The sequence below is a fragment of the Polypterus senegalus genome, chromosome 1 (assembly GCF_016835505.1).
Source record: "Polypterus senegalus isolate Bchr_013 chromosome 1, ASM1683550v1, whole genome shotgun sequence".
NCBI lineage: Eukaryota > Metazoa > Chordata > Cladistia > Polypteriformes > Polypteridae > Polypterus > Polypterus senegalus.
Window position 1 is genome coordinate 2,375,449 of NC_053154.1, and position 26,852 is coordinate 2,402,300.

The 26,852-nt window shown below is 45.7% G+C and overlaps 1 protein-coding gene across 1 annotated transcript in view; it reads right to left on the reverse strand.

Moving 5' to 3' along the window:
• The window catches only part of LOC120521686 (regulator of G-protein signaling 10-like), a 31,305-nt gene extending 4,497 nt beyond the window's left edge, over positions 1–26,808 (reverse strand). The window contains exons 1-4 of the mRNA XM_039743131.1: positions 26,287–26,808; positions 25,122–25,240; positions 15,624–15,710; positions 10,938–11,081 (exon numbers count right to left, since the gene is read on the reverse strand). Of these exons, the coding sequence (XP_039599065.1) occupies positions 10,938–11,081; positions 15,624–15,710; positions 25,122–25,240; positions 26,287–26,335 (399 nt within the window). The 5' untranslated portion in view covers positions 26,336–26,808. The remainder of the gene's footprint in view (positions 1–10,937; positions 11,082–15,623; positions 15,711–25,121; positions 25,241–26,286) is intronic.
• Between the last annotated feature and the right edge of the window lie 44 nt (positions 26,809–26,852).

Sequence of the window (26,852 nt, forward strand, 5' to 3'; positions counted from 1 at the left end):
AGCCCACAATCCTTTAGAATGTCCTTGTAATGCTTTGACATTAAAACTTCCTTCACTGAGTGAATGCCAGATGAGAACACATTTCCACTGCTCTACAGTCCACCACACTGACCCCTGGCACTGCAAATGGTCATCCTGGGCTTCTGTACAGTCATTTCCTGGCATTCCTGACAGAAAGTTCTTGTGCTGACTTTGTTTCCAAAGCTATTCTGGAACTCAGTAGTGATGTTCTGCACCGGAGGACAGGCACTTCTCCACCTTATGAGCAGTATAGTGAGGTGTAATGATCTGTGCAGTGATGAAGCATCTGAAATGAGGCCTCACCCCACAGCCCTGTGTGCCTTGCATGCGTCAGCGCTAGTAGATGTCACTTCACAGGCAGTAGGCCAGCCTGATGGTTTCTCTGTGCCAGACCTCAGCAGTTGATGTGCCATCACCAAATCACTCTGCGGCCACTTTAGCCTACACCTGGACAGTAAGAGTAAATGTCAGATGGGATAAACGTGTGCTCCACTTGCATGAAAACTTTGTTTGTTCAACTGGAAGACTCCCAATCCAGCCTCTCTAATATTCTATCCATCCATCCATCATCCAACCCGCTATATCCTAACTACAGGGTCACGGGGGTCTGCTGGAGCCAATCCCAGCCAACACAGGGTGCAAGGCAGGAAACAAACCCCGGGCAGGGTGCCAGCCCACCGCAGGACACACACACACACACTAGGGACAATTTAGGATCGCCAATGCACCTAACCTGCATGTCTTTGGACTGTGGGAGTAGGAAACACACGCAGACACGGGGAGAACATGCAGACATGAACCCTAACCCTAACCGCGAGGTAGCAGCGCGACCATTGTGCCACCGTGCTGCCCCTAATATTCTAAATTATCTCAAATTAAAAATAAAAAATGCGTCAGAATGATCTTCTCATTAAACTTCATTTTAAAGTAAGCATGTTCAGCCTGGCCTCAACCTTTTAATGTTTCTGGCTGTTTTATCCCACAGGAGAAGCAATTTCAGGAGGGTCTCTTCACCATAAAGCTCTTTGCTTGAATGCAGAGTTCCATGGAGCAGACTACTGCACTTGTTATATTATTTCTGTTTGCTCGCTTCGCTCGCCAACCCGCACTACATGCTGTTGTGAACAGGGGGTCTGAACAGGGGGTAAAAAAATGGGAAACAAATATAGTTTATTTAAACTCCTCTTTGCTCGATCAGCTACTTGCTTGCTGCTGCATTTCGTGCGGCACTTCAAACGTTTAAAAGCCGTCCTTTTGTCTTATTGCCTTGTCTCTCTTCTCTCCCAGACATCCTCAAACACTATTCGATCTATTTTCGCTGTACGTATCATTATTTCACCGAGTAACATTTTCCGTTTAATTAAGGCTTTTGAATTTTCCTACTCCCATGATCTCTAACCTTCTCTGCATGGGTATCGTGCCAACGTTTTTGAATTTTTTATGACTTTCTACTTTGTCTTTTTAACATTCTTTTCTCGCCAACACTTTGGGGTATCTTTTCGACACGCTGCTCTTTCTTCTTCACTTAGTCATGGATGTGTCATCTACAACATATAAAATTTTTAAGAGCAGAGAGCACAGGAAGTGTGTCTGCCAAAAGCATTCCAACAACTGAGAGGTTTAGATGACTGCGGTCTTGTTTGAAAATGGTGGTTAAGTGGGGCGGGACTTGCAAAAGTCACCATCGCACGGGACTTGCTTCCACAGGTTGTAAGTATCACGTGACTTGACCGTCTCGCGAGGCGTGAAAGTATCTCTCTCTCTGTGTCTCTCTTCCAAAAGATCACGTCTCATCGCCGGAAAAAAAGGTCTTGTCTCGTCCCAAGATAATTTTTTTTTTATAATAGATGTGTTGTGTTACGGGGATTGATTTCCAAATAAACAACACAAAAATGTAACTTATGTTCCCTCCTGGGTTCACTAAAATGTTGAGGCCTTTCTGTGTTCTCGTTCGCTAAGCCTGAATGACAGACTGTCGTTCATAAGGCAGCAGTAAAGGAAATCTCCTTGTGTTGAAGTTTCAAGTCATGCAACTACTGGGATGGCAGACAATGTGAACATTTAGTGTGACAAATAACTCCAAGTCAACCTCCACAATCCAAGTTAATCCGTTTCACTACTTAGTGAAATATCAAAGAAAGGAAGGAAAATAATCTCACAGCAAGGTTACAGTAAGTTGAGAAGATCGTATCCTCTGTGCTAAGGGAATAGTAGATCAGGCCCTGTGGTGCACGCGGTTTGCACTGTAGGACCTCCAAGAATATTGTGGAAAAGGAAACTGGAGGAGTGGACAGGAGCTATGGAGAATGGAGTCCTTAAGAGGAGTAGGCAAAAGACACCACATCGAAGATTTAAGGGATGAGAAAACGATGGAGAAGTTACCCTTCAGGGAGAAAGGCTTCAAATATTTAGGATCAGCAATAAAAGAGCGAATGGAGAGCTAATAAACCAGAGAACGCAATCAGGTCTGAAAAACTGCAAACGGGCATCAGGAGGAGAAGATGACAGCCAAATAGAAAGTGGAATCTACAGAAGAAAAGGTGTGGTAGGCAAGAAAAGTGTACAACAGACACGAGTGGAGGAGGCTGCTCACGTAAAGTGACCCGACCTCAAAGCTCTAAAGCAGTCGATGCCTATCTGCTATTACTGAACAACTCGTTATGCCATTCGCCTTAAGTCACATACGTTGCAATTGGATCGAGCGTGAGGTACTGTGGCACAGAGGTAATGCTTCTGCCTCGCAGTTAGGACAACATGGGTTTACATCCCAAACGCGCTGAAAGCTCTTTGAGTAGCGAGAAAAGCGACGTATAAATGTAAAGAATCATTATTATACAGAGGTCAAGGGTCCTAGCGCTACATGTTTTGTTCGTTTGGTGAAACTCAACGTTTAAAATTTGAAACTGACATATCGTCAACTGCATCACACTGTATAGAATTACACTTGACAGTTTAAAATTACAAACACCGAATTTTCGAAATCGAAGAATTTCAACCGCAAGTTGATAACGAGCTCTACATTCCACAAAAAGGCTGTTATGTATTCCCACAAAGCTTTTTAAAGAGTTTTGAAGGACATTCCAAACTTTTTGCCTGTTTTCATCAAATGCGGTCTTCCTAATTTGCTCTTTGCTTTGAGTGTCAATGGCTGACCGTTGTTCTCCTAACAGCCATGAATTCACATGCCTCACAGGATCGAAGCGTGTGAGTGAAGGGCCAGCCAATCGTATGAAGAGACGGTGCTCATCTGTAACGAGGCTCTCATCGGAGTAACAATTAGATTCATTTGCTAAATTCATGTTTGCACTCACTTGATAAAACTGGACCACAACTAAGAGCATTCAATAGAGGCTGCCGTTCTTTGGACTGTTTCTCTTTCGGATGTACGGCTAAGGACCTGCACTGGCAATCGGAAAGGTTCGAATCCTGTAAATGCCAAAAGTGACTCTACTTCATTGGGCACTTGAGCAGGGCCCTTAACCGGAGACTGCTCTGTCCTGGGTATGACGTTCATCTGCATCCAGTCCTGCATGTGGGTCCCTCCAACCAGCAGGGAAAAATCTGGGCGCTGGTGGCAGCATTGGCACTCCAGTCACCATAAAAAAGAAACTGACGCTGGTTCTGTTCCATCAGAACTGGAGGGGTGCTGAGGTGTCGCCCGTTGCATGGCTGAACTCAGGTCCTAACCTGGGATCCTGAGGTGGTCTGTCATGTGGTGGGTGCGGCCATGTTGAATGTGAATCTCCTCCTTCTCTTTTGGATAAGCTAGACCATCACATGCCCTGGAGTGGCACATACTGCATTAGTTTTAATTACTACTATGTCCTAAAATTCTATGGGCCTTTACCTTGCTCTTTAAAGTCACTGCTACCGATTCACTCAGAACAGCAGGGTAGGTAGCAAGTAGGATATGTGAGCATGTAGGAAACAAGAAAGAACCTTCCATTATTTATCTAGCATTCTATGCTGCTATGCAAAGCAAAACATTTTTATAACTAAACAAATAATTACAAAGAAATGAACGCTCACTTCCTCAGAATGACTCGTCCAGTGAACAATCGCGCCCAGTTCAAAATCAGCATAATAGCAAACAATAAAAAAATAACAGGAAAAAAGAAACAGGGACATTTTACAATTGTCAAAAAAAATCAGGCCACCGTCAAAAATAAAGAAACTGGTCACCGCCTACAGTGGGACATGGAAGAGGTACAGTAAGCCCCAGTATCTCCTGCAACTCATTTATGTGCATGTAAAACTCAACAGTAGTCATAGGTCCCGAGTCTGCCAGTATTTTATTAAATTGAATATTGTCTACTGAATTATTATACTGTTTCTGTTGATCATCTTTCTGATTTTATAAAGTCATGAGCTCAGTGCTAGCTGCTTCTACAAGCAACAGGATTAAATCCAAGAAACTCTCATTAGGTATACAACACCACTGCGAGACAGAATTAGGGAGGCCCTTAAACTGTGTTTGTAAATTGAAGTCGCTATGAATTACGTAGCTTTTACAACAATTCTTTAAAACTGACTCAGGACGAGAACAGGCCATTCAGCCCAACAATGCTCACGAGTCCCGTACCACTTAATTCCTCCAAAATAACATCAAGTCGAGTTTTGGAGGTCCCTGAAGTCCTACTTCACAACTTGGTCACTTACTCCCTGTGTCTGTGGTTCCATTTGTGTGAATTGTACCCTTAAATCAGTGCTGACGAGAACAGGCGTGTGAGGCTGTGTCTGCTAGATGTACTGTAGATGAGCGTGGAGCCTCCTGGAGGCCCGTCAACATTTTCACTCCTCCACTCCAGTTCTTGATAGCTGAACAAGAAGGTTAATGGACAGATCCTATTAGAGTCCACTTTTGTTCCGTTTAGAATGGTTCTGTTGTTCTATCGGTTTCAACAAATCAATTCTGTCTTATGGAATTAGTAATTGGAAACATTTTTAATTGTACTTTACACGCTGTAAGCCTGCAATCCGTGAAGAGCTCTGTACAAAAATTAACTCAATGGGACGACCCTCAGCAACGATTCTGCAGTTGCTACAGCATTTGCCCTTCCACCAAGTTTGGTATCATCGTCAAGCTTGACCAGCTGTTTTAATGTCACATTCTCATGAGAATATTAGAAAACGTTTGATGAGGCAGACCATGAATGTCACCAAGTGTGGTTTTGAAGGTCCCTAAAGTCCTCCTCTCTGCCACACCACTTGGTCACTTATTCCATGCGTCTGTAGTTCTCTGTGTGAAGAAAAATGTCTTAATGTTTGTGTGAAATGTACCATTCACAAGTTTCCTGCTGTGTCTCCGTGTTCTCGATGAGCTCATTTTAAAGTCACCATCTCGATCCACTGGACTGTTAACCTTCAACATTTTAAACTCTTCAGTCAGGTCTCCTCTTCATCTCTGTAAAGGCTCAGCTCTTTTAATCTTTCCTCATAACTCTTTCCCTGTAGCCCTGAATCAGCCTAGTCGCTCTTCTCTGGACCTTTTCCAGTGCTGATTTCTTCTTTTTATAGCCTGGAAACCAAAACTGCACAGAGAACTCCACATGACAGTTGTTTAGTAAAGTTGTTTAATTTAATTGTGAAAGGTGGAGAGTCAGAGGTAGACGCAACCTGGTATGTGATTTGCAGCACAAAAGATGGCAAAAGGGTGAAAGGTCTCCAAAGAGACTGACAAACCAAGCCAGGACTTTCACTGTCCTGCCTAGGGATAGGCCTTACCACAGGCCACCTGACCCCAAACACGACAGGCAGACTTCAGCCTGCATAGACCAAAATTAGGCTTGGCTTTCACAGTTCAAAAATATACTTTAAACGATCGAGAAACACCAAAAAATACGTGTCCTTTAAGGGGGGAGGAAACCGTAAAACTTCTGGTTTGGAAGGACAGCGCCAAAAGAGAAGGTTTACTTACATAGGTTCTTCATTTATAGCCAAAAACAGAACAAAAAAAAAATGAAAAAGGCAAAAGGATTTTAATATTCAGGATCCAAAGACAATAACAGAACTCAGAAAACCGGAGAAATCAACATAATGCTTACAACAATAACCTTTACTACTCTACCAACCTCAAGGAGCACACTCAGCAGGGACATAATGGTGCTCCAGCCTCTTAGAGTTCCACCCACTGAAAACTTACATACTTAATTTATAACTACTAATAAAACATAAGAATACAAAAAACAGACATGGAAAGAAGTCACATAGAAGTGACAAAAATAAGAATAAAACAGAAACAGGGAACAAGCCCTGGCTGTAACTTAGGAGTGAGGACAGAACCTAACATGTCTTACGTCTCATCTTCTAAGTAACTAAAAGTATAATTTCACAGTGGAAACAGCAAAACCTGAAAGAGCAATGCACAAAGTAGGCTCAGAGCAGACCTCGGCTTACGATTAAAAAAATAATAATAATACTAAAAAAGTTAAACCTACCAAGGACAAGAAAAAGATAAGAACATCTTTGGAGCTAAACAGAGAAGGAAGTGAAACGAATGGTAGCAAGATGAACAAACCTAGCATGTAGCGCACAAAATACACATAAAGGCAATAATAAATCATACGCATCCATTATCCAACCCACTATATCCTAACTACAGGGTCACGGGGGTCTGCTGGAGCCAATCCCAGGCAACACCGGGCGCAAGGCAGGAAACAAACCTTGGACAGGGCGCCAGCCCACTGCAGGGCACACACACACCAAGCACACGTTTTTAAAATTGATCTTTCCGTTTTGTTCATTTTCAGTACATGGTGTATATTTCCCTGCCCGGTGGGCTTTGTGCGAACAGGTTAACATGACTAGAGATACAAGGCAGACCTAACTATTATAACAGGGACGTTTATTTTATATTCTGTTCGGTCCGTCGCCGTGTCTCTCATTCTAATTCTTAAAACTGCCCAATTTCTGTGAATTACAAAGCAAAATGCAGCCACACAGGGAGGACCCGGTAAACGAACCCAGACGGGTCTCCTTACTACGAGGCAGCAGCGCTACCACTATGCCACTGTGCCACCCTAATAAATACAACGTATGAGACAAAAAATAAGATAACACAAACAACTCCACACTCCAGAAGGATATTTCTGTTTAGTTTACTTCCTAATACATATGGCTGTTCCCTTCACATTTTTCTTGTCCTTGATTTCCTAAACTATTGTATGGCATTGTTTTTCTTTCTACTTTTCTACACATAATGTTTATTGTTTCACTTTCTGTCAAATATGTTTCATACTCTGCATGCTATTCACGCCTCTGTACAGTTTCAAACATTTTACTGTTTTCGGTTTGACTTGCTTATATCCTCCCTTTAGTGCGTTCATTTAATTAGACGCAGGGTCTGTTTACGTCAGTGCTTATCAAACTCAGCTGAGGAGACCCCCCACATATACCCCCCGTGTCTGCAGGTCTTCTCTTCCAACCAACGTCTCTTTTAAAGTGAACTCCTGGCCTAACTAAGCAGGCTGCTGTTTCCTAGTTTCTGTGTTTTGAGTTCAATGCAGAAATTACAAAACTACGTTTGTTTAACTGGGCCAAGCATTTCTGCACGTTAAATGGAGATACATTGGTGTGAGTTTTTCACTTGCTTTTTAAGATGTTCTTCATCCTCCTGACTTCGCTATGCTGTTTTCAGGTGTTCTGGTTATTTGGTCCTTTCTTTCCTAACCATCACATTAGTGGTTTGGTCTTTCAGCAGTGTCACCTCCCCAAGAGTCTGTCCTATTTGCTGTTAACTGTCATTATTAGGACACAATTAGCAAAGAAAACTACACAGGAAATAACAAAAGACAGTTACGTGCTTAACGACATGACAGACATACAAATATTTCTAAATATGTTACGAATGTCAAATTTATGATGTTGCCCTTTTTTGAATCCTCAATAAGAGGAGATTCAAAATAGACCAGAAAAGTCAATAAGGAAAACAACTCCGCGATTGTGAAACTGACTGGAACAACAACCTGCTGCCAAAGACTACGTGTGAGAAGCACTGGTTAAGAGATCTCTACAAGATGGTCCGGGCTACCTGAACTCATCCTTCATCCCGGCTCATGTTCATATCACTCTTACTTGAAAGCTGAAACTGTCTCAAGTAGTGTAAGCCACCCTAAAGTTATGACTTACTTCATGAAGTACATAATAAGCAAGAACAGCCATGTCAAATATTTGAAATATTAAAAATGTGTGCTCCAATTTAAATGTTTAAAGTCGAAATATGTTCAATTGTAATAGAAATGTTATTGAGCTAGATCCACAGTATCCAAAAAAATCTCATATAATCGTAATCACAGACCTCTAAAATGAGAGCCCACATGTCTGTGTTTGGTTAGTGGCTCTTAGAGGGCCAGGACCACCATTAAAAAAACCAAATGTCAAACAAAGCATCATATTTGTGATCAACAACCTGAAAATGCATTAAATGACACTGTGTATGCCTGTGTTAGTGAAAAGGAGGAACCCTGACCTCTCGTATCCCATTACAGGGTGAGCCACTCAGGTTGGCTGATGTGGCTTAACCACAAGTCCTTCTGATCCTTTTTGCTGAAGACATCTATCGGTTTACTCTTTATCATAAGGATGTCATTTCCTGTGCAAAATATGGTTCAAAATGGCCGAAAAATGAGTGTTTGATCCCGAGCCCAGAGGACCGAAAACAGAGTAGAGGATATTCAAGTCTAGAGGACATCTTGTAAAACTAGACATCAGGACGAGTCGAACAGTTTACCATACATGGCAGTTTTCTCATACTAGTTACAAAAAAAACAGAAACCTGAAGTGATTTCAAAGTGTTCATCTGTAACTCTTATTACGCCAATATTGGGTCCTCGTCCATGTAAGCCATGGCATCGAGCAGATATTTTAGCACAACTTAAATGAATGAGTTCACAGGCACACTTCAAGTTGGTCCTCAATTGCCACGTCTGTGCTGTCTCAAGTTTCGCCCCTTTAGAGAGGCCTTACTTAGACTGCAGCATCTTGGGATTGGCTACACAAGACTTCCAGAAAGTGTCGGAGGCAGCAGCTGATGCACGACTGCAGCGCCTGTGAGGTCACCAGTGCAGGACAGTACTCAAATGTCTCTGACTGAGGCTTTCTTTTCCAAACTGACACGTGAAAACCTTACACACATAAATAAGGCAGGCGTGTGGAAAAGATGAATACAATTAGGTGGTGAACCGCCATTCGAAGTTCCGACTCCCTCAATGTGCTTCAGAAGCTTTTGGTGAGGTTTTGTCTGACCGGTTAGCTGTTAGGGTTGTGTAACCGAGGACTCATAACTTGCTGGTATTTTGCTCTGAGCTCTGTGTGTGTGATGATCAGCTCCCCACCTTACCCTGTAACACTTGTTTCCAAAAAGTCCGCCCAAACTGACATTAACTTGGTTATGTTAACCTTTCCTGTAAGTCACTTTGGATACAAGAGCCCGCTAAGCAGATCAGTATCAATGTAAATCGAGTCTTAAGGAGCCACAAAAGGACAGACACCTGCATTTGCCAATTTCTATGCAAAAGGTGACAGAAAGCGGCATCTGAGAAGCCAACATCTTAGAATAGCTCATTGAAACAGCACACCTAAAAATGAAACCAGCCTTTGGTGTTGAGAATGGTGGCTGGCAGCTCGTCGGCGAGGAGGCATGATGCACTGGGGCGAGCACAAATGACACTTGAACAGCTCAAAGAGTGCACACATCAGCGAGGCATCAGAACTTCAAAAGCCAAGGGCATGGTGTGAAGCTGTAAAGACGCTGTGAACACGCAAAGAGGAACAAAGACTCAAGCGGGTGACCAGTGTGATCAGATGATGAACGGATGGCTAAGAATGGAGAAGCTGAGCTGTCCTCTGCCATGCAAGGTTACCGTCTGTACTTCTGTCTTCCAGTTTTCTTTCAGAACCTCCACTACTTCCCCAAAAAATACCAAAACCTCCCTGACCGAGTAAAATGGCTTATGAAGAACTTGATGACTCACACCGCATGGCACACATGAAAAGGAGCCGCTACTGGCACTAAATCAGCCCTTCCAGGGATTCACCTCCAAGGGGAAAGGTCAAAATAACACATTTAAGAATGAAATAAGAATTGAGGTGGCAGTCACACAGGTAAACTCATCCTACATGATCCTAAAGTACAAGAGGAAAATAAGAACATAAGGAAGGCTTCAAACAACGGGAGACATGAGCCCACAGCCAGGCAGGCGGTCTTCTGCTTCATCGGCATGACTGGAAATCCCACATCCTTTCTCTTCCTAATCTGCATAGCTGACTAAGTGCTTTGGCACAAGCAAAGAATAACAGTATAAAAAAGAAAGGGGGTTGGGTGGACTCAAACCTCACTTACCGTGCCCTGCACTGGCCTGGTCTGACTGAAAAAGAAGGTCACACACTCAGTGAACAGATGGAACTCACACAGAGATCACTGACACGGCCGGCTCAGGAGGACAGCCATTTGTGCAATTAGAAAGCAAGCGGCACGACACCACGAACATCAGAGATTATATTCTCTACGGTCAGTCCCGTGGCACCCTGCTCTGTACATGCTCCACTTGCTCATGCCATTAAACTCTGGTAACTCTAGCCGTAGAAAGAACGTGTAAGGTATCAGAATCAGATCTCCCTAATGAGCCACACCCGTGCACCACTGCTGCTGTGCCAATCACAGAACACAAATTCTTAAGACTAAGGTGGCACACCTATCCCATTTGAATGATGGCACCTTTTATCACCACTACCACTACTGCTTCATCTTCAGAAGAGCATATTGGTTATTGAGTCTGCCAGCTGCACTTTCAAAGAGGCTTCATGTCACACTTGGCAGTTTTACTCATTCAGTTAAAACGTTTACTTCTGGTAGTGAAGCATGCAGACCGTAACTTCGTCAGCAGAGATCTCTGCAATCTTCAGTCTAAGATGCTCACCTGCTCCTGAAGCTTCTCAAACATTAAAGGGTGCGGCAGCTCCAGCATGCTCTCACTCAGCATGGACTGGCCTTCCACGTTCACCTGGGTGCTCGACTTACTGGATAAATAATAGGCGTAGATGTGCTTGGCCTTGTCTTGCATCTGGCAGGGAAAATAAATAAGAGCAACCCATTAACAACTGGCGCACCCACATCAACAGATCCCCACTTGACTGCAGTGCAGCGGAGTTGTAGACGTATCCAACCAACATGCTATACGCCACTACTCGACAGTGCTGCGACCATTATTAATGAAAGATCAACAGAAATGACACACACCGAGAGGAAGAAATGAATTACAGAGCAGACAGACAGGCGGCAGGTAAAAATCAAAGGCCCTGAAACAAACACAATAGATAGGTAGGCAGAAATGGAAGGATCTGTATGCTGGACGGACAGGCAGAAATGAAAGGCACTTTACAGCAGATAGTGGCAGTAGTACTGGCATGTGAACAGAGTTCAGTGAAATTCCTACATGCATCACTCTGGTACCACGAAAGATAACAATACAAGAGACACAGAAACAGCACTAATGTACAGTAAATGATTTAAATCAAGAGATGAGCAGCACAGATAGATAGATAGATAGATAGATAGATAGATAGATAGATAGATAGATAGATAGATAGATAGATAGATAGATAGATAGATAGATAGATAGATAGATAGATAGATAGATAGATAGATAGATAGATAGATAGATACTTTATTCACAAACTCCAGCAGCGGCAAACTGATAAAGAACAATATTAAATTAAAGAGTGATAACAATGAAGGTATAACAGACAATAACTTTGTATAATGTTAACGTTTACCCCCCCGAGTCGCATAGTGTGGGGTCTCCTCAGTGTGTCAGTGGAGCAGGACGGTGACAGCAGTCTGTCACTGAAGCTGCTCCTCTGGCTGGAGATGATCCTGTTCAGTGAATTCTCCATGATTGACAGGAGTCTGCTCAGCGCCCGTCACTCTGCCACGGATGTCAAACTGTCCAGCTCCGTGCCTACAACAGAGCCTGCCTTCCTCACCAGTTTGTCCAGGTGTGAGGCGTCCTTCTTCTTTATGTTGCCTCCCCAGCACACCACCGCGTAGAAGAGGACGCTCTCCACAACCGTCTGATAGAACATCTGCAGCATCTTATTACAGATGTTGAAGGACGCCAGTCTTCTAATGAAGTATAGTCAGTTCTGTCCTCTCTTGCACAGTCCATCAGTATTGACAGTCCAGTCTAGTTTATCATCCAGCTGCACTCCCAGGTATTTATAGGTCTGCACCCTCTGCACAGTCACCTCTGATGATCACAGGGTCCATGAGGGGTCTTGGCCTCCTAAAATCCACCACCAGCTCCTTGGTTTTGCTGGTGTTCAGTTGTAGGTGGTTTGAGTCACACCTTTTAACAAAGTCCTTGATTAGGTTCCTGTACTCCTCCTCCTGCCCACTCCTGATGCAGCCCACCATAGCAGTGTCGTCAGAGGACTTTTGCACATGGCAGGACTCCGAGTTGTATTGGAAGTCTGATGTATGTTGGCTGAACAGGACCAGAGAAAGTCCAGTCCACTGCGGCGCTCCTGTGCTGCTGACCTCAATGTCAGACCTGCAGTTCCTGACACGCACATACTGAGGTCTGTCTGTAAGATAGTCCACCATCCATGACACCAGGTGTGAATCTACTCTCATCTCTGTCAGCTTGTCTCTAAGGAGCAGAGGTTGGATGGTGTTGAAGGCGCTAGAGAAGTCCAGAAACATTATTCTTACAGCACCACTGCCTCTGTCCAGGTGGGAGAGGGATCGGTGTAGCATGTAGATGATGGCATCCTCCGCTCCCACCTTCTCCTGGTATGCGAACTGCAGAGGGTCTAGGGCGTGACGGACCTGTGGCCTCAGGTGGTGAAGCAGCAGCCGCTCCATGGTCTTTATCACATGTGACGTCAGAGCAACAGGCCAGAAGTCATTCAGCTCACTAGGACGTGATACCTTTGGGACAGGAGTGATACAAGATGTTTTCCAAAGCCTCAGGACTCTCCCCTGTTCCTGGCTCAGGTTGAAGATGCGCTGTAGAGGACTCCCCAGCTCCAGCGCACAGGCCTTCAGCAGTCGTGGTGATACTCCATCTGGACCCGCTGCTTTGCTGGCACGAAGTCTTTTCAGCTCTCTGCTTACCTGGGCTGCTGTAATTGTGGGTGGGGATGTCTCACCTATGCTGGTATCAGCAGAAGGATGGTTGGAGGATGCAGTACTCCAAGGTGAGAGTGGGTTAGGATGGTCAAGCCTGTTAAAGAAGTTGTTCATCTGGTTTGCTCTCTCCACGTCTGTCTCGATGGTGGCACCCCGCTTCGAGCTGCAGCCAGTGATGATCTTCATCCCATCCCACACTCCCTTCATGCTGTTATTCTGCAACTTCTGCTCCAGCTTTCTCCTGTGCTGCTCTTTCACCGCCCTGAGTTGGACTCGGAGTTCCTTCTCCTTCTCCTTGAGCTCATGCTGATCACCACCTTTAAAAGCCCTTTTCTTCTGGTTCAAAAGGCCCTTGATGTCACTTGTAATCCATGGCTTGTTGTTAGCACAGCAGCGTACTGTTCTTACTGGAACTACAATGTCCATACAGAAGTTGATGTAATCAGTTCTGCAGTCATCAGCCTCTTTAATGTTCTCACTATGTGACCCCTGCAGGATATCCCAGTCTGTAGTTCCAATCTCTCAGAGCCTGCTCTGCCTCAGTGGACCACTTCCTGAATGAGTGTGTGGTTGTAGGTAGCGCCTTCACTCTTGGTTTGTAGTGAGGCTGAAGCAGAACCAGGTTATGATCTGCTTTCCCAAGCGCAGGCAGCGGGGTGGCACTGTATGTGTCTTTAATGTTTGCATACAGTAGGTCGCTAGTCCTGTTTCCTCGGGTGTTACAATCCACATACTGGGAGAAGGCAGGTAATGTTTAGTCCAGCGTTACATGGTTAAAGTCTCCAGCGATTAGCACAAGAGCCTCGGGAGATCATGTATGTAATACAGAGAGACATACCAGAATATCATCGTCACTTAGTTAGATATTAAAGTCTATAATAAAGAAGCTACTGTCATGTGTACAAACCCAATGAACTTCTTACTTACATATCTGACCAACATGTACCACATCAGCGCTCACCAGCTACATGGCAAACAAGAACATGCAGTGCCGGGGTGTTGTGCCATGTCAGCCATTATGGACGCAATGAGAAGTCAAGCAAAATTACACCTCTGATTGGCTAACTGAACAGATTACAACATGCAGGCTTTTGAGGCAACTCAGGCCCCTTCTTCAGGTAGTTTGTAATCATAAAAAAGATGAAAAAGACACAGCATATTAGACAGATAATCAGATGGATGAATAAATACTAATGGCACTGTACACCACACAATGTACACTGTAGCACCATATAAACAGGACAGATGGGAAAGGCAACATAAAACAGATATAGAGTGGTAGTAGCAGTCATATGGTCTCATGTATAGAGTACAATAAAATTCTAATTTGTTTATCAACCAACACACAACATGTCCTCTGCAGAGCCGTGAATATAAGAGAGAAAGATAGAATATGTGAAAGGCACTATATATTAGATAGATAGATAGATAGATAGATATGAAAGGCACTATATGATAGATAGATAGATAGATGTGAAAGGCACTATACAATAAATAAAAGTATCCGACACTGGTGGATACCACGCAGCAAACCCTTACTGGCCCTCAGGACCCCTTCACGTATTGAGTACCCTCTGCCTTTGAGATGATTTCTTGTATGGGCCTCAGTCTGACCCATGTGACCCTGAGGTGAAAGGTTATAAACCACACAAAAGAATGTAGACGGCAGTTGGTAGTAAGAGTTCGAGTCTTGTTTTTGCGTGACAGCAGGAAGCCAGTGGTGTAAGTGTGCCATCCCAGGTGCCAGTGGTGGTGTGGCCATGATAATAACACAATCACTCCATTTGTACGTTTCTTTAGACTGGCATGTTGCCCCCACGACCCTCACACTGGACACGAGTGCATTGTGGGAGGCACTGATTACTTTTCTGCCCGTGTTACTGCACTTCTGACTTCACTTTGCTGATAAACGCCTCACCACTGGCTGTCAAGATGGTGAAGCACAACTACAGTATAAGTTAGCAGCACCAAAGTGTGAATTGCCAGTGAGGTTCTTCTCATGTGTCTAGATGTGAACCTGCCTGTTACACAGACACACAATGTTGTCATCTTTAATATTTTTGTTGTTCTTGTTGAATTCTTGGTAGCTCACATGTCTTTAAGCACACCAGCTCTCAGCTAAAGTCGGCTTTTCAACTGCCAACACATGGGTCTGCTGCAGTGTCCCTGTGCCAAGCATTTGCCTTCCGAGCAGCAGTGCTTTATCTCTGTGAGTCTGTTGATCCCAAGTAACACGCATGGCAATATTTAATACACAGGCTGTCTCAGCTATGTGTTGGGCCCAGTGGAAGGTTTTCATTTGGATCCTCAGCTGTGAGCATTTTGTGGATGTAGGACAGTTGGTCGTGGCACAACCTGAACTACCGTATGTACTCGTACAGCTCCATCCCACCCAGTCCTCTTTACGAGGTATGCCATGAGGAACACCAGCTGCACCTTCCTTCTTTCCCCAGCAGGCACACTCATTCGTTACCTTCTTGAAGTCATGGGTTTTCTTGAAATCTTCACATGCCAACCAAAACAGAACGTTTTCTTCACTAAATTCAATCTTCAGAAATTCCTGTAAGAAAAAAAAAAAAAATGGCAACTTTTTGAAACATTCCCTTAGCCCCCTGGAGATACCCTAGAAGCAGCCAGGCGGCGACCATAAACGTCTCACAGCCACAGTGCACAGCACAGCCAGGAATACAAGTCACGAGCGAGCAGGCCGCCCTCGGCAGCCAAAGAAGCAAATGGCACACGCGTGTGTTACGGTGGCCAGAGTGCCAAGGTACTCTAGTGAGCAGACTTCCAGAGTGACTGACATCTGCTTCGGTGGCAGTCAAGTATGAGAGTGGCTGGCTGGCCTCGTTAGCACACGCTCCTTACTGTTTTATCATTTTGTATTTCTGTCACCCTTTAGAAGGCTGTCTGTCTTGTTGCGCCGTCAATATTGGTACCTCGATTCCTTCAATCGATCTTTGTTTTATACACCACCTTTAGTAGTCAGAACGTACATAACAAGATTAACTCAAGAAAGAAACCAAGCTAAAACACGTAACAGACGTGAAGTCTGAGAGGACTCCTTAAAGGGAAGAGGACACAGGGACACCACACCTTAACTGGCAATCTGTGCCACCTTTAGTCAGCCTCTGCTATCTGCTTCTACAAGTGAGAGCGCGCAGCAAGTAAAACCAGTCACCAATACATTTAAATTATTATGCAAACATGCACTGTTGCTGTATTCACACATATGATTTAGAACATAGTCATCGTGGCGTAGAAATATGAGATGCTGTCAGTGACAAAATGCGGCATTTTCAAATGAAAACATTGAGAAAAAAGCTTCAAAAGATGACCAAGGATGACAGATGAGCACAAAATCGTTTGCATAACCAGAATCTGACAGAATATTCTAGAGGTGGAAGGGTCAGTCAGGTCAGGTTGGAGGGCATGCACTGGCACAGCATGCTGATGCGCCCACCACACAACGAAGCAGCTCAGGATACTGGTTAGCAACCCCCTAATCCCCGTTAACACCCCCCCAACCCCTCGGGCAGACAGGTGGTCCAGTGCCACCCTCCAGAAATGACCAGGTGTTATGTGGGTATCCCCTTGGCCTGGTTCATGCCCCTCTGGGCTTCAACAGGGAGCCGGATCACCTCAGGGCATCTCGTTAAATAAATTGTTTGGTTTATGGAAATAATATTTGAGTTAAGATGATGAAGTGCAGCCAGCAAGCCCTGACGCTCACTTGCCATCTTGCCATGTTTGAACATCACACTGCTAATCTAATCATTCCATCCAGCTTTATTACAATTACAATTTATTATTGTGCAGCCCAAAATCACACAAGAAGTGCCACCATGGCCTTTAACAGGCCCTGCCTCTTGACAGCCCCCCAAAATGAAAACCCTTGTGGGGAAAAATGGAAGAAACCTCGGGAAAGGCAGTTCAGAGAGAGACCCCTTACTGGGAAGGCTGGGCGTGCAGAGGGTGTCAAAAAGAAGAGGGTCGATACAATACAATACAATATTATATCCTCAGAACAAATCCTCAATACAGCATAAAAATAAACATTTGGCAATTTTACGAATGTCTGTTTTCCGAACTAAGCGATCCAGGCATGGGTGAAAGTCCAGAGCAAGGCACCAGACAGGAATCTCAGCCACTTTCCTATGGAGCCAGTGACAACACTCTGGTGAGAAAGGCGATCTGAGTGGGAGTCACGTTCAAGGGGTCTGTCCTTTGTCTTGTAAATCGGAGAGATGAGTGCGCGTGTGGGCTAACGGCTGGGTACAAAATAAGAGAACCTGCTTTATAGGAGGCGTGGATGAGAAACACAAAGACATGAAAGCCCTGGAGCTCTCAAGTGAGCCCTTCTGCTGCGTCACTGGAGCTCACGAGTGTCACAATCAGCCTGGCATTTACTGTGAGCGCCTCCAACTGGCACACTTTACTTTTATTTGATACACTGGACAGTACGGGCGCACACACACAGTACACCCGTACAGTATACACTGTACACATACATACATATACATGTGCATACATATTAAGGAATATTTAAGATGAAAAAGGAAAGAAATAAATGTACTGTGAAATGTGAAAAAATAAATTAAACAGAACAGAATAGACTGTATAAGCATTAATAATTAAATGTCCCCTGAAATGTTTTTGCTGCACATCTCATTATGTATTTCTTTCTTTCACACAACATCAGATAAGCAATGACATGTCAACTGTCACTCTCACCAGCTCCACTGGGCGCTGTGTTCTGTCACCGGCGGGGTGCGCATGCTACATTTCAGGTGAACCCTACACGTCACATGCAGAGCCCTTGGGATGATCCTGGAACTTCTTCGATTCCAGTGGCCTCTTCGCACGGCCGCTCTTGGTAACGTTTCCTTGCACTCACATCCACCACAGACGCGTAGAGTTTGAACTTTGAATGTTCAAAAATCTGCAATCTAAGAGCCCAGCCTCTCAACTTGGTGGGTGAAGATGACAGTTTCCATTTCATCACACATTTCATTTGGCATCCATTTTACCCCAAGTAAAAAATGAATACATAATGAAATAAACATATAAGCCAGGGGTCCTCAATCACAGTCCCGGAGGGCCGCAGCCAGCCAGTGTCCTAATGAGAACTCAGCCCTTGCTGATAACGATAGCTGGTGTTTCACTCCATGCCTTGCGAGCGCCTTTATTCATCAGAGACAAATCTTAGCTCCTCACTTACCGTCCTGGAGGTCTGCTATGGCTGCAGGCTTTCACTTTTACCAGTTTCTTAATCAGAATCCTTTTGTTTACTACTAAAGCAGTACGTTTTTGGCCTCAATTTTAGTTCTCTTGCCTGTTACCATTCAGAACCCTCTTTTAGATTTTAGCAGCTGCACTTCAGTTTTAATTGTTGCCCGTTTTCTTAGTCAGACATTAGTTAATAATGAGATGCCAAGAACCAATAAACCAGCAGCTCTCCTGCTTACCATGAAGTATCTGTGATAACAAAATGAATGAGAGGGGAATCGGAAGGACCGTCAAGTTTAAATCTGTTCTGGTCCCCAAAACACTTGGCTGACGTCCTCACAGAAGGAAACTCTACAGTGCAATTCTAACTGCTCATGGATGAAGGCAGGCATTAACAAGCTAAACAGTTCAACGCCAAGTTTCAGCATCAGCATGGACTGTCCTCTAATTAGGAAACGAAAAACCTGCAGCCACTGCGGCCCTCCGGGACTGTGAGTGAGGACCCCTGAAATAAATAAATACGCAAAAAAACCATTGTGACACATTTAATTATTTATTGCAACATCCCACAATGCATTTATTTATTTCACCATATTATGCACACACACACACAGACTGTTAGAGCCCCCTAGAGGAGAGAATAACAAGTGCATTTTAAGATTTCACCCAAAAACGTTTGCCACTAATCACATCATTTCCATTGTAAGGTAATTCTGTGAATAATGCCTAATCTTTGAGATCAAAGTCAAAACAGTATTTAAAGAGTAAAGTCCAAATGTTGAGAATAAAGTCAGAGTTTGTAAACGTGCACAGTTGTACAGTGGTCTCTCTGGTCACGACCGGAATTCGTTCCAAAACTCTGGATGTGACCCAAACGTGATTTCCCCATAGGACTGTATGTAACTACAATTAATCCGTTCCCGACCGTACAAACTCTATGTAAATATATCCCTTTTTAAGCACAAATATAGTTAATTATACCATAGAATGCACAGTGTAATAGTAAACTAAATGTAAAAACCTTGAACAACAGAGACAGCTAACATTGTAAGAGTTTGCGCTGGACCCTTATGAGCCGCTCGCGGTAAACACTTCTTTTTCTGAGTTTTAAGCACAGGGAAAACAAATGAAATGCCACTTCTCTTGTGAGACTTTTCAAACCGTCCTCTACTGGCTTTAAATTCCTCACCTTTGCCACTCAAAGAAGGATTTTTTTTTTTCACCAATTAGCCATGAATCTTCCTGGCTTTCTCACTTACGCTACCCCCTGCAAGGAGCTTCTCGTTCCAGCACACTAGCAGCAGTTTTTCCACCTCTTCCAGCACTTGAGGCCTCTGCTTGGTTAACATTGTAACTCCTTTAGCAACATCAGCTGCTTTGTTAGGCCCTGAGTACGCAAACAAAAGAAAACAGGAAACGGAGACTGGCAAATCGCTGGCACGTACGGACGCGCACAGGGAAACTGGCCGCCAGAGTGTGTGGTCGTGAACAGATGCCCAACTTTTTAACCGGAACCCGATTTGTACGTGTTCGGAAGCGTTTGTGACCGGAGGTTCTACTGTACTTCACGATGCAATTCGGTCCCAGTAGATGACCTTAAAGGGCGAGTTACTTTGATGTGAGGACAGACTGTATAAAGTATTTGTGTTTAGGCCTCTCAAACAGATTACTTCTAACTTTGACTTGCCTACATTTATATTTTTTGTGCCTCAGCCAAATGTCATTTTTAAAATTCACCTTAGCCAAAAGCTATCCTTTGGTACTGTGTCTCTTCAGAGAATCCTTGGGTCCCACTCACGGAGTCCCGAAGGAGGCACATGACCTGCATTGTGAGTTACGCCACTACGGCCATGTGGCGCGTTTCCCCCGAGGGTGAGCAGCTCGTAAGATCCTCATTGTTGGGGACCCGAGTGGCTGGACCAGGCCAAGGGGTCGCCCACATAACACCTGGCTGCAGCAGATAGAGGGTCATTTCCGGAGGGTGGGACTGGACCGCGTGTCTGCCTGGGGGGGTTGCCAACTGGGATCCTGAGTTGTTTCGTCGTGTAGCGGGTGCGGCTCCCCAACTTGACTTGACTTGACTTAAGGATCAATGTGCAAGTTAGCCCTACACTGAGACCGCACAGCATTTAAGACCTTCAGGTATTTAACAATAAGCTGCTATGCATGTTTAAGGGCACAGAATGAAGGAGCACTGTAGACACACACACACACACATAGTGTCGTGAAGAAGTCTTCATGCCCTTCCTGGTCTCCCCTTCTTTGTATATTTATCACAATGAATGGCTTCAGACAAAATGTATTACCAGTAAAAATGGGAATCGGAGGAAACGCAGACCGATAAATAAATGAATGTCTAGATGGCAGAGTTAGTTAATGACATTTTTCAACACCTCCATTTATAATCCCCCCCTTAGTTCCTCACTCAAACAGCTGACCAATGTGAACTGATAATTCGACTCAGCTGACTGAACACGGCCAGGCCTGTTGAACGTAACGCTCACCATATATTGACTCTTACCGTGTGAGCCAAGTCAACACCCAGAGGTTTCTACAAGAATACCAGACCCTAGTCACAGGAAACTCCACAAGAGTTGTCAGAACTTACCAATCAGGAATACCATTTCTAAGGCTACGAGGCTCCACCGCACCACCGTGGGCCCCATTAACTTGAAATGGAGAACATTCACAACGGTGAGGAAGCTCTCCAGAAAAGTCTACAAACCTTACCAACATGACCTCAAGTGCACATCAATGACCCATTCCAGAAATCACAGAGGACCCCAGAAAACCATCCAAAGGACTGCAGCAGTCCATGGCCTCAGTCAAGGTCAGTGTGTATGACTCCAAGTTAAAATGGGATTCATAGGAGAAGAAAGGTGGAAACCTCGATGTACAAGAGTGACACGAGTGTCCGTCTGGCATTTGCAATGAGACGCCTCAGCGATCCCCAAGCCTTCAGGGTTATGTTTTATGGACAAACTCTGTGGACAGCGCAGGTCCCACAATGTCTGGCATAAAGCAAACACATCATCTGACAGTAAGAACATCACGGCTGGGGATTCTAGGCTGTCTTGGGATAGGAGAGACTTGCCATTATTGGAGGAATCATGAATTCTGCGGTTGGCACGGTGGCGCAGTGGTAGCGCTGCTGCCTCGCAGTTAGGAGACCCGGGTTCGCTTCCTGGGTCCTCCCTGCGTGGAGTTTGCATGTTCTCCCCGTGTCTGCGTGGGTTTCCTCCGGGTGCTCCGGTTTCCTCCCACAATCCAAAGACATGCAGGTTAGGTGGATTGGCGATTCTAAATTGGCCCTAGTGTGTGCTTGGTGTGTGGGTGTGTTTGTGTGTGTCCTGCAGTGGGTTGGCACCCTGCCCAGGATTGGTTCCTGCCTTGTGCCCTGTGTTGGCTGGGATTGGCTCCAGCAGACCCCCGTGACCCTGTATTCGGATTCAGCGGGTTAGAAAATGGATGGATGGATGAATTCTGCACTGTGCTGGATTATTGTTAAGGAGGATATCGACTCATCTGCGCCTGACCACAAGCTGCTGAAGTGTAATTGTGTTATGCAGCAGGACAACAACCTAAAAACACAAAAAGCAAGCCTGCAACTGAATGGCTCAGACGAAACAAAACTCAAGTTTAGGAGCACCCTAGTGTACCCACGGCAAGATGGGACACGAGCAGGCTGATCACGCTTTTCAATTGAAGACGGTACTCTGGACCAATGAATGAGCGGCAGAGGCTGGCCTTCAATTCCAGTTGGTGCTTCCTGTTGGTGAACTACAGGTAGACGAACCGGTCGTAAGTCACCCTGAACATAAGACGGGCAGCTACACGTACTCAAACCTGACCGTGTGTATAGCACTGGACAGTAAGGGTGCTTTCACACCTATAGTTCGATTGCTTTAGTCCGCACCAGTCAGAAAAATGTTACAATGTAGTAAACAGACGTGGGTACGGTTTGCTTTCACATATGCCGAGTTCTAAACGAACCAAAATAGCCCATCGGCACCAGGGAAACTTGTCTTTCTCTTTTCCAGAACTTCCCGTCTTGCTAAGTGCATCACGCACTTCTATATACTTCGCCCAAAGTTTTTTTGTCTTAACACGGCATTGTTCAACTGTCCGAGGATAGCCTTTCTCCCTTAGCTGCTTACTGAACAGCACGTAAATGCAGCTGTTTCTATGTGTCGTGGACAGTTGCTTTTGGATATGCTCATCCGACCATATATCTATGAGGCACTTAATTTCTTCGGCACTCCACGGTTTGATTTCATCACGAGTCGATAGCTTGAAAAATTTAATGGAGTCAACAGGAAGTGAAAAGAATTTTACCCACAACCCCGTGTCTCTGTATACCCAAAGTGCATTAAACTATACCATTTCGTCAGATTTGGTTTTGGTTGCTTTCACACCAGACGAACCGTACCAAAGTAGAGCGGATAAAGCGGTCCGAGACCAACCCTTCAGGCAGGCCTCAGATCGATTGATTTGGTGCGCACCAAAGTACCGAGATTGCATTCACATCAACGCAAACGAACCGAACCAAGAGACCAAACACGTGTGGTGGGCACCAAATGCTGTAGGTGTGAAAGTCCCTCACGTCACATTGCTGGCTTGATATCTTCCTGAATCATCATTCTTAGCACTATCATTTTTGTAAATGTTTTTTGATTTTATTATTTTGTTTCGTTATTCCTGTTGCTCGCTTGGGTGCCGAACCTTCAACAGCTTCACAGATCCTTTCTTCGTCTGTCTTATGTGACGTCTCCCAGTGTTCGTTGTGTGAACTGTGAGAGGAGGAATCGTACCAGCAGAGTCTGAGCACTCGGATGTTTTCAGCCTGTTAGTAATAAACCTGAGCACATAAAGGAGTTCAGTGTCGTTTCAGTAGCCCTTTGCGGAGGTTTGCACAAAGCTGAACATTGTGAGTCACAACACAGGAGCTTCAGAGGTTAAGCAGATTGAACGCCAGAGCAGCGCAGAGCAGCGCGTGTGCTGACGGCACAACTTCAAGTCAATTCCTCCTTCACACTGCTTCATCACCTTCATTTTTATGTCGAGATCAATTGGCTTTTTTTTTCCCTGTAATTGTAAGACAAATTCGAGTGGTGGCTCTGAGGCTGGGGATCTGCACTGCCAATCGGAAGGCTGCCGGTTCGAATCCCGTAAATACCAAAAGGGCCCTTAACCAGCAATTGCTGAGCGCTTTGAGTGGTGAGAAAAGCGCCATATAAATGCAAAAAATTATTCTTATTAAATATAACGGAATGTGGAGGGTAAGAAACGGAGGGCGAGATGAATGAGTTATAGCATCTGAAGCTGGCATGGCAAAAACTGTCATTTGCCCGTGAGACTCGGCAGCGAGCGTCAGTCGAATGGTCGTAAGGCGCACAGGTCATAAGTACTTTCATTTCCCAGAGTTACTTATTTAACAATATTTTAGTAAGAACATACATGCGTTTCTCCGGATGTTAGCACACAACCAAATGACTTGATGAGCGTACTGTGCAACACAAGCAACATTTTGGGTGAGGTTTGCATTGGTCACCACGGAGTCCCGTTTGATCAGAAACTTTATGGCTGTTCTCCATTAAAATGTCAGATTAAAACTTTCTCTGTCATCACTACAAACAACACATTGAAAGTAACAAATACCAAAGTACACCTTTTTGGGTTGAGTATTCCCTTAATGCAGGGGTGTCAAACTCTGGGCCTGGAGGGCCGCAGTGGCTGCAGGTTTTCATTCTAACCCTGTTCCTAATCAGTGTCCAGTTTTCACTGCTAATGAACTCCTTTTCCCTTCATTTTAATAGCCCTGTTTTTAAGGATTCACGCCTCTGAATGTATTCCCTTCTTCATTAAATGACAGCCAAGCAGAAAGGAGACGTGAAACGAGCCAACAGATGAGCAGCTAAACTGGCATTTCAAACTCCAACCAATCTCTTACTGAGAAGCAGACAATTAAACTCGTTATTTAATTCCATGGCTTGTTGCTGCTCTCATCCTGTCACAGCAGACATTTCCACAACTGTTGATTTTTCTGTTGTTTCTAAGAACACCAAAGGTCAAAATGTTTTGGTGACCTGAGACCTTCAAGTTTCTTTATTTTCAGATATTGTGTGATGGACACAGATGAGCTGCTCGTGCGGCGGCTCGTTTTGTGTCTCATTATTGTTTAGCTGCTAATTAAGGAAAAGGAGACAACTAAGAGGCCTGAGTCAAGTCAATTACAACTAAGATAAAAGAAGGTAATTAGCAGCAAAAACTGGTCACTAATGAAGAAGGAGTTTAGAATGAAAACCTGCAGCCACTGCGGCCCTCCAGGACCGGAGCTTGACAGCCGTGCCTTAATGAGATGAGCATCAGTCGTATTACCTGCCCTTCAAGACTTGACGAGGGTCTGCTGTTGTATCTGTGTGGACGGACCCTGATCCTCAGCATGTCACCGGCTATGCGGCTAGCACTCCGAGGTCAGGCTCTGTGGGTAACTGGTTTACGGTCGAGACCCTTTGCATAAAGAAGCCATCTCACAATTAGAGCTGCATGCTGTGCTGGTGACACCTAGAGCATATGAGCCACTTCCATCGTCACTGAAACGTGTGTAACTGTGACAAACATTTCACTTTTGTCGTATTAAACATGAGCCCAACCATGGCAGGCAAGGCAAAGGAGGGTCCAGGGTGGTGTCAAAAAAGTTGGGGAAAAAAAGGACATGCCATCAAGTCAAGTGACAACTTACCCTGAAGCGTCGCACCCCTTCTGGGTCCTCAAGGAGATGTTCCAGAGAGAGCGACCACCGGGCTGTTCCTGTGGGGCCGTGCTGGCTTGTGCTTGCGTGGCTGTCATTGTCCTGAATCTCTGCACAAGAGAAATAAAAATGGAGCGTCATGTGTGGCAAGCAAGGCGTCTGTTCCTAAGTGGCGGAGGGTGTCGTGTCTCAGTAAGCCAGCCGAATGGTGAGACGAGCGGCCACTCGGGTCGGAGGTCTCCCTGGCCTTCAAGGCACTGAGTCTCCAGACATTTCCGGAATTGAAACACGTAGTTCTCTTCACGTTCAAGTTAGTGAGACGACAGTAACGCACGAGCGGCACTCCACTGTCAAAGTCCCCACAACATCACGCCGTTCGCCTATCAGATCGGACCTTCTCTCGCAGTCCGTCACCTTTACGGCCACCACCTGTCACCTGTCACTCACCTCCCCACGACTGAATTCTTGGGGTCTGCGACTCTGCCAAGAAGCCCACTCGGGAGTGGGGCGGCCGAATTAAACACACACCGCCGCAGCCTCGTGGACTCAATGAAGGGATTCTTCGAAAAGCAGCGGGACCGCCGAACTCGCGCCCGGCGGCTTTCTTCGGGTTGCTTCAGCGAGCTCCCATTGGTGGACGGTCTGTGACCGCCTCCACAAAGTCTCCAACTGATTGGCTGAAACGCACGTCAGTCCGAAGCCGGCGCTCGGCGATGCTGTGACCAGCGCGTGCGGAGTTTTGCGAACCAGCCGCTTAACTTTTATTGCTCGTCACTTCGGCGACTTTATTTCATGCAAAGCTGCTTGCTGATGGGATCCATCTCTTTGAGAGGCCCTCTGGAGCGCAGCCGCCGATGCCTGTTGCCCGCCCCCGTCCGTGTGCAGCACTCCGGCGCTCTGTCATCGCTCGTCCCTCACTTGGCGCTTGCCGAGCTGGGAAGAGGAGCTGCAGGCGCGTAACAGACCGTGCGTTTCAAACAACGGCCGAGCGGGAAAGACGCGAGGAGGAGACCCTCTTCTCGGCGCCCGACCCGCAGCCTTTCCGCGCTTCGCCGTCGGACTTGCGATCTCTTAAGCCTCGTTCGCCCGTCGTCCTCCCCCCGGCGGTGTGCGCGCCGCGGACTCGTGTCTCGCTCCCCCGGCTCCACGGGCTCACCTGACGGCGGCCGCTTTCTGCTCAGACGGCTCACCGCCCTGGTGAACATCGTGGCGACTCGAGCGCTTGTGCGCGCGGCTTCTTCCCTCTTTTCGTTTCTGTCAGTCGTCTGACGCACTCATCTTCCTGCCCGCAGCCGAGTCGTCCGGTGTGATGCGCCTAAAATGACGAAGTGCCCCCCTGCGCCTCCCCCGTCCCACATTCACAAAGACAGGAGAAGTGCAACAGGAAGCTCAGGGGAAGACAGAAGTGGTGCGCGGCCGCCGTGACGCTTGTCAGCCTGCCGTTGCAACACACCAAGGAAGCCGACGTCTACTTCTGCAAATCTGCCAACGCGCTCATCCGGCCGCGTGCCATATAGCGCCCAGCCGCCGACGTCCCCTAAATCCACCTGGGACTGGCACATTAAGAGTTAACAGGCAAGCACGCCGGAGACGTGCCCGGACTTGGAGTGTGCACACTGTGAGCTGCTGTGCCACCCAAACAAAGAGACCACCGAACAGCACTGAGACCCTTCATGGCCCACCCTTTAAAAACAGACTGTGACACAGCAACAGGACCCACGC